Source organism: Pollachius pollachius, assembly GCF_949987615.1.
Source record: "Pollachius pollachius genome assembly, chromosome: 10".
NCBI classification, from domain to species: Eukaryota; Metazoa; Chordata; class Actinopteri; order Gadiformes; family Gadidae; genus Pollachius; species Pollachius pollachius.
The window spans coordinates 1908110-1927882 of record NC_136943.1 but is presented as its reverse complement, the minus strand read 5'-3'; the positions used below and the strand labels follow the sequence as shown (position 1 = coordinate 1927882).

Here is a 19773-nt window from a genome sequence, read left to right as displayed (position 1 = left end):
AATTTAAATGACACAAGAAAACATTGCACAAACTCAGTCGTATTTATTGGAAGAATTTTAACATGAATGCATACTTGATTTCCTAATTTCTTTCTCTTAATAATTGTTGATTTTAGGGATTATAAGATTATTATGGGATCTTTGAAGATGCCCAGTATCACAGTACTGTTTACTGTGTACATAATAAGGTATTGGCCCTTTTAGTTCAGTTGTGGTGAGAATAGTTTGCTCAGCGGTTGCTCAACTTCCACTTTTGGGACATGTGGGTCTCATATGGCTGGGGTGTGTGTTCCTGTGAACAGTCTCAAGTCCTGGACTCCACTGAGACCACACTGAGGTTGAGATGCTCAACATGGGGGCTGTGCTGCTGTAACTAATTGGTGTGACACCGCGGCTTCGACTCCTTCTTCGGCTCGCTGACGGGCAGCGTCAACTACTACACCTACAACTCGTGCGACGGGCCGGGCCTGTGCGGCTACGACCTCCACGAGGGCGGGACGGTGGCCTGGGACCAGGGCGGCAAGTACTCCACCCACCTGTACACCCAGAGGGTCCGCCGGATCCTGGCCGCGCACGCCCCGCTGGGCCCCCCTCCTCACCTACCTGTCCTTCCAGGCGGTGCACACGCCCCTGCAGTGCCCCCGGCGCTACGTCGACCCGTACCGGGACATGGGCAACGTGCCGCGCCGCAGGTACGCCGGCATGGTGTCGGCGGTGGACGAGGCGGTGCGCAGCGTCACCTACGCCCTCCACAAGTACGGCTTCTACCAGAACAGCCTGGTGGTCTTCTCCACGGACGGGGGGCAGCAACTGGCAGCTGAGGGGCCGCAAGGGCACCTACTGGGAGGGCGGGGTCCGGGGGCTGGGCGTCGTCCACAGCCCCTGCTGCAAGGGGCTGGACGGCTTCGACGTGCGGCCGGCCGTCAGCGAGGGCCGGGAGGCGTCGCTCCGGGAGGTCCTGCACAACATGGGCTCGCTGCAGGGGGGACTTCGGCATCAGCGACACGGCGGTCCAGGCGTCCATCCGCCCCGGGGACTGGAAAGTGCTCCCTGGGGACCCCGGCTACGGGGACCGGACACACCGCCGCCCATGCTGCCCGGCGGTGGGGGCCGGAGCGCCACTTGCAGCCCGGGAAGGCGGTGTGTCCGGGGACCCCTACGAGCGCTTCGACCAGGCGGAGCGGCGGCCCGACGTGGTCAAGCTGCTGCTGGCCCGACTGGCCTTCTACAACCGCACGGCCCTGCCGGTGAGCTACCCCCCCAGGACCCCCGGGGCCACCCGGACCTAAACGGGGGGGCCTGGGGGCCCTGGTTCGGGGACGGGGAGGAAGACCCCTGGGACGGCACTACACTGGTGTTGTTGGAAAAATAGATTTAACTTTTAACATTGTGATTTAACACTAACACTAGTGTAATGTTAATACAACAAGTAAGTGTGCCGTGTTAAATTCTAACAAGAAATAGTGTTAAGTGAACTAAAATTGAGTGTTAAACATTTAACACTCCGAAATGTTACTTTTACACCAGGTAGTGTGGATGCATATATGCTCTTTGCCGGTGTTAAATTTGACACCACAGGTGTTAAATTAACACCAGTGTTTTTGCTGAGTAGTTGCTTCGCAAATACATTTTCTATAAATAGCCTACCAACGTTTGCAGTGAGAAAAACCGACGCACATTTCATGCTCAGGGATATGCAGCTCCACAACTTGAGGAACAAGGTTGTTAAGCGGTTAGTTTCAGATTCTTCAGTAAGCTCGAAATACATCAGAGGAGTCACACAGGAGAGGACCCATTCAGGTGCATGGTGTGTGGAAAGAGATACACACAGAAAGGTCTATCTCCAGCACAGCGTGGAACACACCGGCCCAACCGTTGGCCATCTGAAACGTTTGAGGAGACTCAGACGAGTTCGGGACCAATCTTTTCGGTGTGTTCAGCGGTGTTGGAAGCTTCTGGAACCGCGCGGACGGTGTCTGGTCCGATTCAACATGCAAAGTCTGAGAGTGTTGGCGGTCTGAGGGTGGGAGCCATTGGAAACTCCTGATTGGTCAGCAATCAGGGTGTGTGTGAGGGTCGGAATAGCGCCACGAGACTAGCGCCACCCGATGTTAAGGAGACTTATTGCATCTCGCGCGATCACAGAACGTACGCAACGGAGTGGTCTGATGAAGGCCGTTGGTTTCAGTCTGGGCGGTGTGAGGGCCCCTCTAGCGTCAACATGTCCGGCGTCGGCCGGCCGCCCGTTCTCATATCCTATTGGACATCACCCTGCTGTTGAGTCTCCTGAAGGAAGACTTGGTCCTGCCCATCTTCAGGGTCTCCTTCCTGTCCTTGGTGTGGCACGCCGTCCCAGGGGTCTTCCTCCCCGTCCCCGAACCAGGGCCCCCCCGTTCAGGTCTGGGTGGCCCCAGGGGTCCTCGGGGGGGTAGCTCACCGGCAGGGCCGTGTGGCTGTAGAAGGAAAGCCGGGCCAGCAGCAGCTTGACCACGTCGGTCCGCCGCTCCGCCTGGTCGAAGCGCTCGTAGGGGTCCCCTATGGCGACACATTAGTGCCATAAAGCACTAATGTGATAGATCATGCATTCGGGCGTATTATATTAATTCACACGCGTAGAGATTAACTGCGAGCGTGCAAATTATCACGCGTGCACTCAGAGCGCTGTTCCCCGAGCGAGGAAAACAGCTCCTCGAGAGCATTACCTCGTTGCAAGAGAGAGGGGCGAATAACTTCGGTCACACAAATCAGCCTCTCGCGCCTAACGGTCTCTCGCGGATGATATTCTGCTCTCTCGCTCAAATTTAATTTTGGCACTATGGGGGAGGGAACCAAGGCAGGGCGGGCTCTACAGACATTACAGTACAGACATTTTCAACAAGTCACTGCTCCAGTCTGTGGTCCCCACATGTCTCAAAAAGTCCACCATCAATCCCATCCCCAAGAAGTCAAAAGCGTCCTGCCTCAACGACTACCGCCCAGTAGCACTCACCTCCATCGTCATGAAGTGCTTCGAGCGGTCAGTCAAATCATTCATCACCTCCTCCCTCCCTGACTCACTGGACCCCCTGCAGTTTGCATACAGGGCAAACAGGTCCACAGACGACGCCATTGCCCTCACCCTCCACACTGCCCTGTCCCACCTGGACCAGAGGAACACGTATGTGAGAACGCTGTTCATTGACTACAGTTCAGCACTTAACACCACCGTGCCCTTCAAGCTCGCTGTGAAGCTCAGGGAACTCGGGCTCAACACCGCCCTCTGTGACTGGATCCTGAGCTTCCTGACGGGCAGACCCCAGGCAGTGCGGATCGGAAACGCCACATCATCCACCCTGACTCTCAACACCGGCGCACCCCAGGGCTGCGTGCTCAGCCCTCTCCTCTACTTCCTGTTCACACATGACTGCGGGGACACACACAGCTCCAACACCATCGTCAAGTTTGCTGACGACACCACCGTCATCGGCCTGATCACCGACGGCGAAGAGACGGCGTACAGAGAGGAGGTGAGAGCCCTGACATCTTGGTGCCAGAATAACAACCTCCAGCTCAACCTCAGCAAAACTAAGGAGCTGATTGTGGACTACAGGAAGCGACAGGGAGCCGGGCACGCCCCCATCACAATCAACGGGACGACAGTAGAGCGAGTCAGCAGCCTCAAGTTCCTCGGGGTCCACATCTGTGAGGATCTGACCTGGACTCACCACACCGACGCCATCACAAAGACGGCAAGACAGCGGCTCTTCTTCCTCCGCAGGCTGCGGAGGTTCAACATGGACTCCAGGATACTCTGCAACTTCTACCGGTGCACCATAGAGAGTATCCTGACCGGCTGCATCACCCCCTGGTACGGCAGTTGCTCCGCCCTCAACCGTAAGCCCTTACAGAGGGTGGTGAAACCTGCCCATCACCAGTGTTGTTCCTGAACGCGGTCATTGAACGATAGTTCATGAACTCGTTCATATTTTGGGCGAACGTGAACTGAACGTACTGTATTACTGCCTGATGAACGTTACTGTGAACTCGTTCATTCTGGTGTCTGTGAACGGCACGCTCACTTGGTTTGACTTCGTTCAATATGGGGGTTATTTGTTTATCAACACGGCGGATGCGCGCGCAAATCGCCGTGTTGTTTGACCGGTTGCCATGGTAATCTCCGTGTGGTTAATTTGCAGTTGCGGTGTTGCCAGCTTACTGTATCATTAAACTGTAATCAGAAAAAGCTGTTATATGCCATAGACCCTATAGTATCTGTCGTATAAAGGCTGGGACGAATTTCAAATTATAAATATGTACACTTTATGTTGAAAGTATAGACCGGCGCGATTCCCATTGAAACGAATGGCGCTGTGATTATTCTTCAAAACGAGAGCTGTTAAATTGTGGAAAATGAATGAAACTGTAATCAGACAAAGCGGTTATATGCTATAGACCCTAGAGTGTCTGTGGTATACAGGCTGAGGCGAATTTCGAATTATAAATATGTACAATCCATAACGTTAGCTCTCTGGCTCATAGCTCAGCGGACTACAATACCTCACAGAATCATTGCTTGTTGGCAGGAAACGGAAAGGGGGGCTGTTCAAGTTTAGTTGTAGTCTTTTCGCTCGGTACTCCGTCTCACCAGTAGGGCTAGAACCGAGAGAAAAGACTACAACCAAACGTGGACACCCCCCCTTTCCGTTTCCGGCCAACGAGCAATGAGTCTTCCAACAGAAATCAATGGGATTTACAAAATGCGCTAAATGTGCAATAAAACACGATAGAAACTGTATTTCGCTACGATACTTGATTCAACCACTCTATTTCATCCTAGACAAACCACAAATGGGGCTCAATGTTCAAAATACCAGAGAAAACGAATAGCTCACAGCAACATATTGAAAAAAAGAACTATGAACTAGTTCATTTTTTGGAACTGTGAACTTAGTTCAAAATTTTGAATTATGAACGTTTTACTGAACTTGTTCATTTTAAAATTTGTGAACTGAACTTTGAACTAGTTCACGTAGAAAGTGAACTTTCCCAACACTGCCCATCACATTATCAGGACGGAGCTGCCATCTATGGAGGACCTCTACACTCAGCACTGCAGGAAGAAGACTAACCGGATTATTAAAGACCCTCATCACCCCAGTAACGAACTGTTTCAGCTGCAGGTAGACGCTACCGAAGCATCCGGTCTCGCACCACCAGACTCAGGGACAGTTTCATCCCACGGGCCATAAGACTAGTGAACTCCTGACCTACTTAGCTCACCACTATAACACTTTATAACTTGCCACTTTATACCAGTCGACATCTGGATAAACACGTCTGTTTACATTTTACATTTGTTTAGTTTTGCATTTAGGTCTCTGCTCTCCTACTTGTGTTTCTCATATACTTTTACTTTCTCTTATATTGCACTGTTGGAGGAGCCCAAGACTAAAGAATTTCATTGCCAGCGACTGCTCTGTAATTGTTGTGCATATGACAATAAAACCATCTTGAATCTTGAATCCTGTGATTGACCATTTCTGAAGCGCGATATTTGATTGACAGCCCTCCTTAGCGCTTCAGAATTGGCCAATCACAGGAGAGCCCGCCCTGCCTTGGTTCCCTCCCCCATAGTGCCTAATGCTCTCGAGGGGCTATTTTCCTCGCTCGCGCTCGCAGTCAATATCTACGTGTGTGAAATAATATAACACCCCCGAATGCATGTTTTATCACAATAGTGCTTTATGGCACTAACGGCCACACCGCCTTCCCGGGCTGCAAGTGGCGCTCCGGCCCCCACCAGCCGCTGGGGAAGCCGGCAGCACGGGCGGCGGCGTCCGGTCCCCGTAGTTGGGGTCCCCGGGGAGCAGCATCCAGTCCCAGGGGCGGATGGACGCCTGGACCGCCGTGTCCCTGATGCCGAAGCTCCGTACTTGCGGAGGGCGTAGGTGACGCTGCGCACCGCCTCGTCCACCGCCGACACCATGCCGGCGTACCTGCGGCGCGGCACGTTGCCCATGTCCCGGTACGGGTCGACGTAGCGGCGGGGGCACTGCAGGGGCGTGTGCACCGCCTGGAAGGACAGGTAGGTGAGGAGGGGGGCCCAGCGGGGCGTGCGCGGCCAGGATGCGGCGGACCCTCTGGGTGTACAGGTGGGTGGAGTACTTGCCGCCCTGGTCCCAGGCCACCGTCTCGCCCTCGTGGAGGTCGTACCCGCACAGGCCCGGCCCGTCGCACGAGTTGTAGGTGTAGTAGTTGACGCTGCCCGTCAGCGAGCCGAGGTAGGAGTCGAAGCCGCGGCGGGTGGGCAGGCACTCCATCTTGCAGAAGCCCAGGTGCCACTTGCCCACCATGTGGGTGGAGTAGCCCGGCCCCTGCAGCCTCTGGGGCAGGGTGACCCGGTCCAGGGGCAGGCCGCTGGACTGGCGCGGCCGGATGATGGAGTGCTGCAGGCCCGTGTGGATCTGGTACCTGGGAAGGGGAGAATGAACAGCGGTCCCAGAGATCGCTGGACATGCAGCGGCGGGTCAAGGTGACTCCCGGTTAGACTAGACAAGGTTTTAAAGCAGTGAGTGAGGTACAAAGATGTGTAGGCCTACTGTAGTCTTCATTGCTTTAGTGTGACCAATCAGTGGTCGTTTAATTATCTTACTACTATATAATAGCAGGCCTGTTGGACAAGTCACTCAAGTTGGTCAGTGCGCATGTGCCAAGCAGCCTGCAGCTCGCACACAGACCGCACGCGCGAATGCACACAGACCGCACGCAGGCACATACGCATACACCGGTATGGCCATCGGGACGATCGGGAGGTTTCCCGGTGGGCCGGTCCACTTTGAAATGTATTTTGGGCCGCGGTGCGTTGGCACCACCTAATGGTGGGAGCCCCACACTGCGCCCAGTGCCAACTTGCTGTTGTATTTAGGACACGCGGATGAGCAAACGCGAATGAGCAATCACGAAACGGTAAGATGTCAACTGGAATTGGAAACAGTAAAACAAGGGTAAAATTAATAAGAGCGCCATTCAATTGTGTGTGAATGTGTGTAATGCGTAACGTGTGTAATTGCATCAATTCACATGGCTGGAACCTTAAGAATGTTTATAGAACACAAAAGATTAAGTACTATTCTTTAAAAAAATAGTAGGTATATTTCATACAAACATACATCCAAGCAAGTTAGACATGCAGAATAGTGTAAAATAGTAGTTATAATGAAATAAAGTTACACATGCAGAATTGTATAAAATACATAGTAGTTATAATATGTCAAGAGTTACACATGCAGAATAGTGCTTTCAGGGATCAAGCTATCACAATTATATGATGGTTTCAGTTTCTATCCATGACAGAGGAAGCCACCATGGAACGGCTTCATGGACATAAATTTAAACATAACAATGGCCGAATAAACAGTAACATTTTCATAACAAGACTTCAACGAATTGGCCTTTCAGATGCAGAGAGAGAAGTGTCCCTGGCAGGTCACAGGTCAACGGGCTGCTGGCCCTCTGGCTAAAGCGCTGTCTACGCGTCCTTCTGGGTGTTGACAGCTCTCAGGGCCTCGTCCTCCGGGGCTGAGCGTACACACACTCGTCCACATTGGTCTCCAGCGTCCGCCTGGGGCCTGGAGCCACCCTGACCGCCCTGTAATCCACCTGACTCTCCCCCTGCTCTCTCCGCTGCCCCTGAGGCTGGAGCACAGAGACGTTTGCGTAGGTTACATCTTCCGCTTCTGTGGTGTCTGGGGAGAGGAGGGCGGCACGAATGGAGAGGAAGAGCAAATGAGGAAATGAGAAAACAGAACGCTAACCAAGAATAATTACTGTTATTATTAAAGTACCGCCTTCAGAATTACCTCATAAACTCTGGTCGGCGTTAAATTCCATTACAGTGTTCGACTGTAACGTTAGTGCGACATTATACAGTACATTATACTGTGCGTTGTTAAGGACGACGCAGCAAAGGGGATTCATACCTTTTGAGGTTGTGTGTTTTTTTGCGCAGTAGACTCCCAATGCTACCATCAGGAGCAGTGCCATCGCTGACAGGGAACCAGCGATTAAAGAGACGAGCTCTGTGACAAAGAAAAGTATGGCACTGTGAACAATGATATTTACACATAGTGATAAATAATAAATATAAATATATATATATATATATATATATATATATATATATATATATATATATATATACACACAGTATATATATATATACAAAAGCAGGGGCAGACTATAGCATCATTATCTTCATTATCTTAATGTCTCATTAATAATGGCGTTATTAAATTCCATGAAATGATTTACAGCTAATTATTTATATAAGTTTATAAATATTTGTGTTTTAATTTATCTAGGGGCTAGTCTGCTTACCCATTGTATTGAAGTCTGGTCCAACAGCTGCCTCAGAGCATGAGGTATTGTCTCTGTGCACCCACTGTGATATTTGTGTTCCATTAGATGTACGGTTTACATCTATGAACCCTATGAGAGACGATGGTGACCGGTCATGTGATGAATCAACTGCTACTGAATCCAAGCTCCATTCATTCATTTCCCTCGTTGTGTTTTCACTCACCGTCACACACAGACAAGGTGATGTTAGCCGCGGCGTGGCTCACGTTGTTGCGGACCGAGCAGGTGAGCAGTCCCGACCGGCCCGGCTCCAGAGTGACGTCACTAGCGCTACGGGGTCCGGAGAGGAGACGCGGGTCGTTCAGCGGGAGTCCGTCTAGACTCCAGCTGTAGAGGAGTCCGTCCCCCCCGGCCGAGCAGGACACCCTCTGCTGTCCCCGGGACAGACACTCCCGGGACAGGTTGAGAGAGGAGACCGGGGCTAAGGGAAACCGACTGAGGAGGTGAGTCTCACAGTTTGACTGAACAGAAACCTTCTGTTATTCCCTCATAGAAACTTAACTTCATATAATTAGAATTATCTGCTCCTACTCCCTGACTAACTAGTGTTTACTGTACTTGACATATTTTATACCGACATACACAAATTGGGCAGTAGCAAGAGCCCCCTCTTTACATCAAATGTTGACAGCATTAATAATAAATCGGCAGAGGGACTGTTTAAAGAGTACCTAGAAAAGGCCTTAGAAACATTCATAAAGTACAGTATAGCATGTGAGTTTACCGATCATGTTAACATGGAGCCTGAGAGGTTAATGAGGTTAATGTCTTAATTATCCTTAATAACTGATGTTGAACCTGCTGTTTTGCTCTTATCTGTAATCTTGTTTACCAATAATAAACTGAAGCATCAAATGTTACCGAAATATTGATAAATTATGAAGCTACTCACCTTGAATGGATAAATGAAATTGTTTGTTTGATAAATCAATTCCATTTCTATTATGTGCTTCAATTGAATATGTATCATCCTCTGTCCTGTTGACGTCGTTTATGGCAAATATTCCTGTGCTGACGTTAAATGAATAATCAACGTTTTTTATCAGACTTTTGTACTTTACAATCGGGACATTGTTTTTCTTCAGTTTGTAGATATCATCTTGTGAGGTCTTAGTAGGCAGCAGGACCTTCATGGTTCCTCCCAGAGAGCCGGAGCACTGGGTCGTGATGTGTGGCTCTGTGGCGTCGCAGAAGGTCTTCACTCCTGGGGGTTTACAGAGGAGAATAAAACATCAAACGAGATATATCTCTCTGAGATTCACAGATCTACTCTCACTTTTACTACAATACATCTCTTACTAGTCCTGTAACAGGGATGAACATTTTGAATAACATATGAACTATTGCAGAACATTTTACTAATAAAGGTTGAATTTTGAAAAATACAATATTTATTATTGTTTGATTTTATTTAGATAATTTCTATATGACTTTAATGTAAATGAAAATATACTTAATCTGTACGAATAATCCTTAATGGTGTCGAACCTGCTGTTTTCCTCTAATCTGTATTCTGTTCATGAATAGTTAGACCACGAATCAAATGTTACTGAAATGTTGTCACTCACCTTGAATGGATAAATAAAAGTTGGCATTTGCAACTCGAGTTCCAGTCTCACTCTGTACTTCCATTGAGTATGTACCCCCGTCTGACGCGTTGATGTCCATTATCATGAATATTTTGGTGTCCCTATTAAATGAACAGCGAGTGTTTTTTGTTGTGGGAACATTGTTTTTCTTCAGTACGTAGCGATGGCCTCGTGAGGTCTTATCAGGCAGCAGGACCTCCACGGTTCCTCCCAGAGTGCCGAAGCACTGGGTCGTGATGTGTGGCTGTGTGGCGTCGCAGAAGGTCTCCACACCTGGAGGTTTACAGAGGAGAATAAGATCTACTCTCACTTTTATAATGAATAACACATGTGCCATTGCAGGGAGGCGACATTGTACAACTAAATGTTGAATGTTGACACATTTTTTTTTTTTATATTGTTAGATTTGATTTATATAAATTCACCATGGTTTTCCTGTAAATCAAAGTACACACAATCTAAATAATCCTTCATGACTGGAGTTTAATCTGCTGTTTCAATCTGATCTGTAATCCTGTTAATAATAATTAGACCACCACGTACCAAACGTGTAATATTGATATAGTTACTCACCCTGAATGGATAAAAGTTTGGTTGCTATTTCAATTCCATTATGTGCTGCAATTGAATAGGCATCAAAGTCTGTCTTCTTGAGGTCCTCTATGGTAAACACGCCAGTACTGACATTAAATGAATATCGGGTGTCTGTTATCTTGATTTCGCCCTCAACTATCGGGACCTTGTTTTTCTTCAGTGTGTAGGAATGCTCATGTGGGGAGTGAGTAGGCAGCTGGACCTCCACGGTTCCTCCCAGAGAGCCGAAGCACTCGGTCGTGATGTGTGGCTGTGTGGCGTTGCAGAAGGTCTTCACACCTGGGGGTTTACAGAAGAGAGAGTAAAACAATAGAGGAGATATATCTATTTACTCTACTACTAACTCTCTTATAACTATCACTTTAAGAGGAAAAAGGGAAAATGGAAATATTGTATATTATATGTTAAATACATCACTTTCACTGGATATCTATAAAGCAAGACAAAGTAAAAAAATGACACAAACTGTAGTTACTGAGTTGAGCCACTATGGGCAGTATTGCATTTACAATTATGGCCTTTCAGCAGCTATTTCTATTGCATTGTTAACAATTCCACTACCATTTGTTGTCGTGCAAACTGTTCACTATGAGGACTTGTAAAAGACTAAAATCTACTTTTTCACATAAAAACAATAAGTGCAATATATCTATTGAAAACAGAAGCACAGCATGTTAAACGCATTTACTATTGATCGGTTACTATTGATGGAATTTGTATATTAACTCACCTTGAATGGATAAGTGAAATTGTGTGTTTGATATTTCCGCTCCATTCTGATCATGAACTTCTATTGAGTATGTACCCTTGTCTGTCCTGTTAGATTCCTTTATAGCAAGCAATCCAGTACTGACATTAAACGAATATCGAATGTTTGTTGTCTTGCTGCGGTCTGATAGTATCGTGACATTGTTTTTCTTCAGTTTGTAGATATCTTGTGAGGTCTTAGGCAGCAGGACCTCCACGGTTCCGCCCAGAGAGCCGAAGCACTGGGTCGTGATGTGTGGCTCTGTGGCGTTGCAGAAGGTCTTCACACCTGGAGGTTTACAGAGGACAATAAAACATCACAGGAGATATATCTTACTGAGATGCACAGACCACCTCTCACTGTAAAATAACTCTCGTTACTATTACTAAAAAGGGATGGAATTTTGAATAAAATATGAACTATTGCAGAGAGCAGACATTGTACTACTAAATGAAGAGGCTGAAACATACGCTATTTTATTATTTTTTATTTGATTTAATTGTCATCACATATTCATAAAAATGAAAAACCTCACGTTGTGGGTTAGTATTGTGGCGACCGCAGGTGTAGGCGCTCGTTCAGTTGCGCAACGGATTCTGGGGGGTTCATTTATCCTGGGGGTTTGGACCCTTTCGGGGACAGTGTGGTTGTTGGGTTGAGTGGGGTTAATGGGTTGGGGTAGTTAATTAGTTGTGTGTTGAGTGTTGACATGATGTGTGCATCGTTGCCGCCACCGTCACCGAGAGTGACGTGTTCGTTTACTGGGTGCGCTGGTTTCCATGCATGCGGTTGGTCGTTAATAAAGGCAGTCCGTAGTCGTGCGGTGTATGGGGCACGGAACTGCATAATTGTTCAACCTGGGCTTCCGTCTCGTCCTTCCCGTGCTGCTCGCCACAGTATTCACCGTAACAATATATCTTATAATCGGACATAAATGAACTAAATTTACTCCAAATAAAAGTATGACCAAAATGATTGCTTGAACCAAACAAATATTGAAAAACAACTACTTATGTTTAAACTAGGGCTGGGCGATAACTCGATTACGATTATTAATCGCGATAAAACTCACGTCGATTACGACGATAAGCATTAGAAATGAATGCTCGATATAAAAAAAAAAGTTAAAAAAATAAAATAAATAAAAACAGTTCTGATATGGATTTACCTAACATCCAGGGTGCGATTTGTGAAAAAACCAGAGGGGGGGATAATTTTGAGAAACATTTTAAAATGTTTCAAAATGAAGACGGACCCTGTGTATTTTGGTTGTTAATTATTACGATGTAATGGTGAAAATACTTTGGGTGGGGGGGATAATTTTTATCCCCACCAAGGATAAAAATAATTCAGCAGAGGGTAGGACGTGTAAACCAGAGGGGGGGATAATCGCACCCTGCTAACATCCAATCACACAGCAGAAATAAACAATAGTCAGATAGCAGTTTTGCGGTTAATGTCTAAGTACACGCCCATTTCCTGGTGCATGTTTGAGCTTCCGTTCCAGCACCGCAGTAAGGGAAGACGAGGAGAGGAGCGTTTTGCGACAGAATAACAATGAGTGGAACAACGGAGGGTGAAGTAGTCGACAAAAAAGGTTACAAGACGTCCATTATATGGAAGTTTGGCTATCTCAAATGATCTCTGATGAAGCACAGGATTAGACCGTCTGTAAATTATGCCGTCGGTCGGTGCCAGCCCGATTGGGAAACACAACTAATTTATTTCAACATCTGAAAACATACCATCCCAGCGACTACACAGAAAGTATGAAAATGCGCGCAACAACAAGTTTTGCCCGCCGTCCTACCGCAGCTGTCAGCAGCGCGAGCGGGGCTGTTCCAAAACAGCAGTCTATCGTGTTGTCTATTGCGGCAGTTGTACCGTATGATAAACAATCAAAAAGAAGCATGATAATAAACAAGTGTATGGTTTAACTAATGAACACTCTGGTTTCTTCAGGCTTCAGCAGTATCAAATTATATCACACACGCACACACACACACACAGCCTATCAACAACAATGTAAGAATATGCAATGACCTCCTGTGTTTTTGTCTCGTCCGTTCTGTCTCGTTGTCCCTCACCTAATGTTGTCTTTCACTTCAAAAAAAATAAATATATATATATTATATATCGTGATTAATATCGATATCGAAAAAATAATCCTGATATTTTTTGCAATATCGCCCAGCCCTAGTTTAAACCATAACTCGAATACCATAGCTGACAAAATGACTTAAATACAAATAGATTTATACTATACATATAGACTAATTTACATAAAATACATAAAGATCAATAACAGTTATAATGCCATAAAGATCTCACCATCAGCCACACCAATTAGTAACAGCAGCACAGCCCCCATGTTGAGCATCTCGACCTCAGTGTGGTCTCAGTGGAGTCCAGGACTTGAGACTGTTCACAGGAACAAACACCCCAGCCTATATGAGACACACCCGTCATCAAAAAAGTGGAAGTGGTGCATCCGCTGAGCAAAGGTTATACTCAACACAAATGAACTAAAAGGGCCAATACCTTACTTGGAAACACAGTACTGTTAAGCATTACTGTGTTTCTGGGCATCTTCTAAGATGCAATAATTATTAATAAAAATACATTTGTTATGGGGAAGTAGAGCGAGTGGAATCAAATGCTAGAAAAAGAGAGACACTGACACAGAGGGTAAATTATTAGGGAATTTACTGAGGGCAACAAATAAGAAAAGGCGGGGAACGGGGCGAGGGTATAATAATGGTATGCTGAACAGTGCTTTCAAGACTCAAGCCATCATAATAATTTGCTGGTATCAGTTTTTAAGCAACATTTTATGGACTATTGACAAGAAAAACAGAGGAAGAAACAAATAATATTATTAACAAATAAAAAAAATACAAACATTTTCAAAAAAGGAGTTAAACGAAGTGGCCTTTCAGATGCAGAGAGAGAAGTGTCCCTGGCAGGTCACAGGTCAACGGGCTGCTGGCCCTCTGGCTAAAGCACTGTCTACGCGTCCTGGGTGTTGACAGCTCTCAGGGCCTCGTCCTCCGGGGCTGAGCGTCCACACACTCGTCCACATTGGTCTCCAGCGTCCGCCTGGGGCCTGGAGCCACCCTGACCGCCCTGTACTCCACCTCACTCTCCCCCTGCTCTCTCCGCTGCCCCTGACGCTGGAGCACAGAGACGCCTGCGTAGGTTACATCTTCCGCTTCTGTGGTGTCTGGGGAGAGGAGGGCGGCACGAATTGAGAGGAAGAGCAAATGAGGAAATGAGAGAACAGAACGCCAAACAAAAATAATGACTGTTAGTATTGGAGAATACGCTTGTGTTACTGTGTTTTACTGGGACCACTTTATCCAGGACGGCAACTCCGGTCAGAGAGTAGACGCATACACAGGGAACAGTTCTGGTTGTTTATATTGTTTCAATATTGCGGTGACATCAAGGAATTCCAAGGAATCAAGCAATGGATGAACGATGAATAATGATTGATGAATGATTGAATGAATGAATGAATGAATGAATGAATGAATGAATGAATGAATGGTTTTTCTGTAAGACAGAATAAGAAATAAACAAATACTTATTACAATATCTACCTAAACATCGGGCCTAACACCCCATAAATGCTATATACACATACATATATACAAATACATACATACACACGTTAGCACAGCGCAATATAACAGCCGATAATGGCGCCGCCGAGTGACGTATACACAATGCTACACGAGGTACAGGCTCATACAATAGCTACCCAATTCGTGAGTGAATCAACTAAACAATAGTGGAAACCGGCTCAAACATAAAATCACACCCACTAATATGGAACCGAATTGCGGACTGCATATAATATTTATCATACATAAATATTCATAAATATACGTGCTACAGTACAATATTACTCACTCTTCACGAACGCATTCTTTATCGTGGCGTGCTATGCGGTCGCGCGCAACAAGCTCTGACGTAGCCCCGTACACCACGTGACTCTAGGACCCCACGGCGCTATCTGGGCTGTCCCAAATGTCTGAACAGAAATAACGATATATATATACGCATTATATACGTAATATAATAAACAAACTAATGGAACTAAGGGAATTTACAACAGCCGCCCCCTGAATAGCATGGCTATTATGTAAACAAATATAAATTCCCTAAGGTGCTACAGCAATCCCTGGATCGGCGTCGTCGTCCGGAACAGCTGGTAGCCTGACAAGGCGTGCTACTGGTCGCAGGTAAGTCTTGTCCCCCACTTGGACCTCAGCAGACCGAATGCATCCATCAGCACTGGCATTCAGCTTGACCACCTTCCCAACGGGCCAATGAGCACGTGGCAGCTGAGGATCGACGATCATCACGACAGTGTCCTGGAGAAGATCATCAGTAGGTTGGCGCTACTTCTGACGGACTTGAAGAGACGGTAAGTAGCTTCTGAGGAATTGTGTCCAGAAGTGATCCACCATCATTTGACAATGACGCCACCGTCTCCTGGTGAGTGGGTACGGGGCATAGGACACCTGTGGCAAGGAGGCGTCCCGCCGCCCCATCAGCAACATGTTTGGGGTCACAGGATCCGGATCCCCAACGTCTGACGACACGTTTCCTAAAGGCTTGGAAGATGTGAAGTAGCATGAAGCAGCATGAGACCCGAGACCATCTGGACCCTGGAGCACCCAGCCGAGCGCTGTGTGAACAGCTGCGGGTCCACCTCTGGGGCCGAACCTGACAGGCTCCTTCGCTGTGATCAGGTGGGTGCAATCTGCACCGATTAGCAGTAGCGGATGTACCTTACTGAAGTTCTGCAGCTGGAGGCCCCTCAAGTGGTGATAGCGCTTCTGAAGTGCAGTTACGGGGTAAGATTGCTCTGACAGGGCTAGCCGACCCGCTGTGAAGGCACCCTTAACCAGGTGCTGTTTTGAAGGATGTGCCAGGGAGGCCACATGGAAGTTGACCGACGCACCAGTGAGGCGAGCCACGTCTTGGCGGATCATCCGCAGAGCGAGAGATTCGGCTTCACCTTTGAGTTCCAGGTGACGAACGGCAGCTGGCAGTATTATTGTGCGTTCGGCCCCATCGTCAAGGATTGCGTAGGTGTGCAGCGACTTGCTCTCATGGCTAATGATGATTGGCGCCACCTTGAGGTACACCTTTCCTCCTTGCTTGGAGTTGGCGAGTGAGGCGCGATCCTCCGGCGTAATGAGGTAGACGCGGGGACCTGGCTTGGCGATGGTATGGAGAACTCTGAGGTGAACCTCATGACATTCACTGCACGCTTTCTTCAGGGTGCAGGCGTCTTGCCCGTGGTTGGTGCGACCACACTTACGACAACGCTTGCTGTCTGCTATCCACTTCTCGACCTCTTCCGGTGGGCGTCGGACGATGTCTGGACACTGTGATAGGTAGTGATCAGCACTCTCACAGAAGAGACATATCTTCTCGAACTTCTGCTGCTTGGCCTCCGACTGAAACCTGTCTGAAGGCTGACGACTGTCAGATTCAGGCTTGTCGGAGCCATGATAAACTGAGAGGTTGCGAGGCCTGGTCACAGGAACTTGCCTATCTCTGTTGGGGGCCTGTGGCCCTTCAATCCGATGGCGCTGTGCCATTCTTGCGGACAGTCTTTGAGATTCAGCTTTTACCCTGAGCCAATCGGAGAGGTCTCGGAGGTTGTACGGGTTTAGGCTGTTTGTATTGAGGCGACCTTGAGCCTGTAGATGCTCCACGAAGCCGTCCCTCGATTGCTTAGGGAGCTTACTGAGGAGCCGATCGACATGGCCGGTCGACATCACTTCCATCCCGTTGGGCCCTTCCAGCGATGCAAGCATTCCCACTAGCAGGTCGACACTAAGGGCGAAGCTCTGGAAGGCCTTTGCATCTCCAGCTTTGAGGTCAGGAGAATTCAGGATCGCGGCAATCTCGCTTTGCGCGAGTTGATGTGGCTGTCCATATTGCCGCTGTAAGGCCTGCATGGCAGCGGTGTAGGGCTCCGCATAATGCCTGCAGGACTGTGCTATCAACCTGGCTTCGTCCAGGACCAGGTGCTCTATAAGTACACGGTACTTGTAATGCTCAGAAAGTTCAGTGTGGGGACTGAGTAGGTGGTCCAGCGCCATCTTCAGGTCAGTGAAGTCTCTCTCATTGTCGTTGACCAACTTAGGCAGTTTCGGTACTGGGACTGGCTGCCTGGGAGGCTGGAGAGTGGATGGCATTTGTGTTGGTGTATAGCTGGGCTGAAGGGCATACTGGACCAGCGGAGCTGGTGCGGGCTGATACGGTGCTGGACCAGGTGCTGGAGGCACCAGCTGATAGGCTGGCTGAGTTGTTGGAGCAGGCTGGGGCTGGTACACCGGTTGTGGATGATGGCTCAGCTGGTACGGTGCTGGACCAGGTGCTGGAGGCACCAGCTGATAGGCTGGTTGAGTTGTTGGAGCAGGCTGGGGCTGGTACACCGGTTGTGGATGATGGCTCAGCTGGTACGGTGCTGGACCAGGTGCTGGAGGCACCAGCTGATAGGCTGGTTGAGTTGTTGGAGCAGGCTGAGGCTGGTACACCGGTTGTGATTGATGGCTCAGCTGGTACGGTGGCAGTTGATACACTGGCTGTGCAGGGATGACTGGTGGAGGCTGATACGCTGTCTGCGGGGGAACAGCAGGTGTGTATGGTGAGGGCACCACTGCCCATATGGGTGGTTGATAGGTAAGCTGTGCAGGCGTAGCTGGAGCATATTGATATGCGGCCTGGGGTTGATATGTCGGCTGTGCAGGCGTAGCTGAAGCATATTGATATGCGGCCTGGGGTTGATACGTCGGCTGTGCAGGCGTAGCTGGAGCATATTGATATGCTGCCTGGGGTTGATATATCGGCTGTGCAGGCGTAGCTGGAGCATATTGATATGCGGCCTGGGGTTGATACGTCGGCTGTGCAGGCGTAGCTGGAGCATATTGATATGCTGCCTGGGGTTGATATATCGGCTGTGCAGGCGTAGCTGGAGCATATTGATATGCGGCCTGGGGTTGATACGTCGGCTGTGCAGGCGTAGCTGGAGCATATTGATACGCAGCCTGGGGTTGGTGTGTAGGCTGTACGGTCGTTGGCGTGCTGGCATACATGGTCTGCACAGGCGATGACGCAGGGTGGTTTGGCTGGTAGGCAGGCTGGTAACCTGGTGCTGTTGACAGCTGTTGGCCCACTGCTTGCGTCGCTGTTGTCACTTGAGACTGTAATGCTGCAGTTGTTGTGCACAGCGGTGGTGTTGGCAGCAGCTTATCTTGAGGCTGGGTAGGTGGTCCCAGCTGGGGGAATAATGGCTGCTGCTAAAAGACACGGCTGTCTGGTTGGGGGTCTAACCAAGGTGAGTGGTTCGACGGGTCGCCCAGACCGATAGGTGACGTGTGCTGTTGCGTAGGAGGACCTGGTCCGCTTGCATTGTAGCTGCATTCCGTTAAGCGCCGACTGTAGCAGCTCTGTTCGGAGGGAGCTGGCGATTGGGGCCCCACACACGTGTGCATGTGGCTGGGCAGATTACTAGCATACGATGCTGTGTCCCATTGACTCGCCTTATCGACTGCCCCAGGCGAGAAGGGACAGGGAGGAGGCCCGAGCGCGGTGTATGGCTGGTCACCTGTAGCGGCAGACTCGGTCTGCAGGCTGAGTGACCGCAGCTGCTGTGCGCTGGCGCTCTCGCTGTCGTCTTGGAGGGGGGCAGTATAAGGCATGAGGGACTGTGGTAAGCTGACCTGATAGCCCTGCATGTGTGCTGGAAGCTGTCGCTGCCTTCCTTGTCCTTGTGTTCCGCTTCCAGTTGCTGCTGTTCTCTGTGCGTCCATGGCTCCGTCGTGGGTGAAGTAATTCCGGTTCGAAGGACCAATATTGGAGAATACGCTTGTGTTACTGTGTTTTACTGGGACCACTTTATCCAGGACGGCAACTCCGGTCAGAGAGTAGACGCATACACAGGGAACAGTTCTGGTTGTTTATATTGTTTCAATATTGCGGTGACATCAAGGAATTCCAAGGAATCAAGCAATGGATGAACGATGAATAATGATTGATGAATGATTGAATGAATGAATGAATGAATGAATGAATGAATGAATGAATGGTTTTTCTGTAAGACAGAATAAGAAATAAACAAATACTTATTACAATATCTACCTAAACATCGGGCCTAACACCCCATAAATGCTATATACACATAACAAATACACACGTTAGCACAGCGCAATATAACAGCCGATAATGGCGCCGCCGAGTGACGTATACACAATGCTACACGAGGTACAGGCTCATACAATAGCTACCCAATTCGTGAGTGAATCAACTAAACAATAGTGGAAACCGGCTCAAACATAAAATCACACCCACTAATATGGAACCGAATTGCGGACTGCATATAATATTTATCATACATAAATATTCATAAATATACGTGCT

General features: G+C 48.4%; 1 protein-coding gene and 2 pseudogenes across 3 annotated transcripts; 1 reads left to right on the top strand and 2 right to left on the bottom strand.

Moving 5' to 3' along the window:
* Positions 1-386: 386 nt before the first annotated feature.
* Positions 387-1372, top strand: LOC307081564 (arylsulfatase I-like; annotated as a pseudogene). The gene has a single exon. The product of its transcript is annotated as an arylsulfatase I-like (transcript).
* An 877-nt stretch (positions 1373-2249) lies between these two features.
* On the bottom strand, positions 2250-6776 carry LOC307081563 (arylsulfatase I-like; annotated as a pseudogene). The gene is made up of 5 exons: positions 6757-6776; positions 5735-6450; positions 3705-3799; positions 3058-3140; positions 2250-2535 (listed from the first exon to the last, which is right to left on the bottom strand). The product of its transcript is annotated as an arylsulfatase I-like (transcript).
* A 286-nt stretch (positions 6777-7062) lies between these two features.
* On the bottom strand, positions 7063-13748 carry LOC307082101 (uncharacterized protein). The gene is made up of 9 exons (XM_079745546.1): positions 13660-13748; positions 11311-11616; positions 10560-10859; positions 9966-10259; positions 9290-9601; positions 8561-8818; positions 8356-8466; positions 7959-8057; positions 7063-7724 (listed from the first exon to the last, which is right to left on the bottom strand). The coding sequence occupies exons 1-9, from the start codon at positions 13706-13708 to the stop codon at positions 7537-7539; spliced, it is 1917 nt and encodes a 638-aa protein (XP_079601672.1). The 5' UTR covers positions 13709-13748; the 3' UTR covers positions 7063-7536.
* Between the last annotated feature and the right edge of the window lie 6025 nt (positions 13749-19773).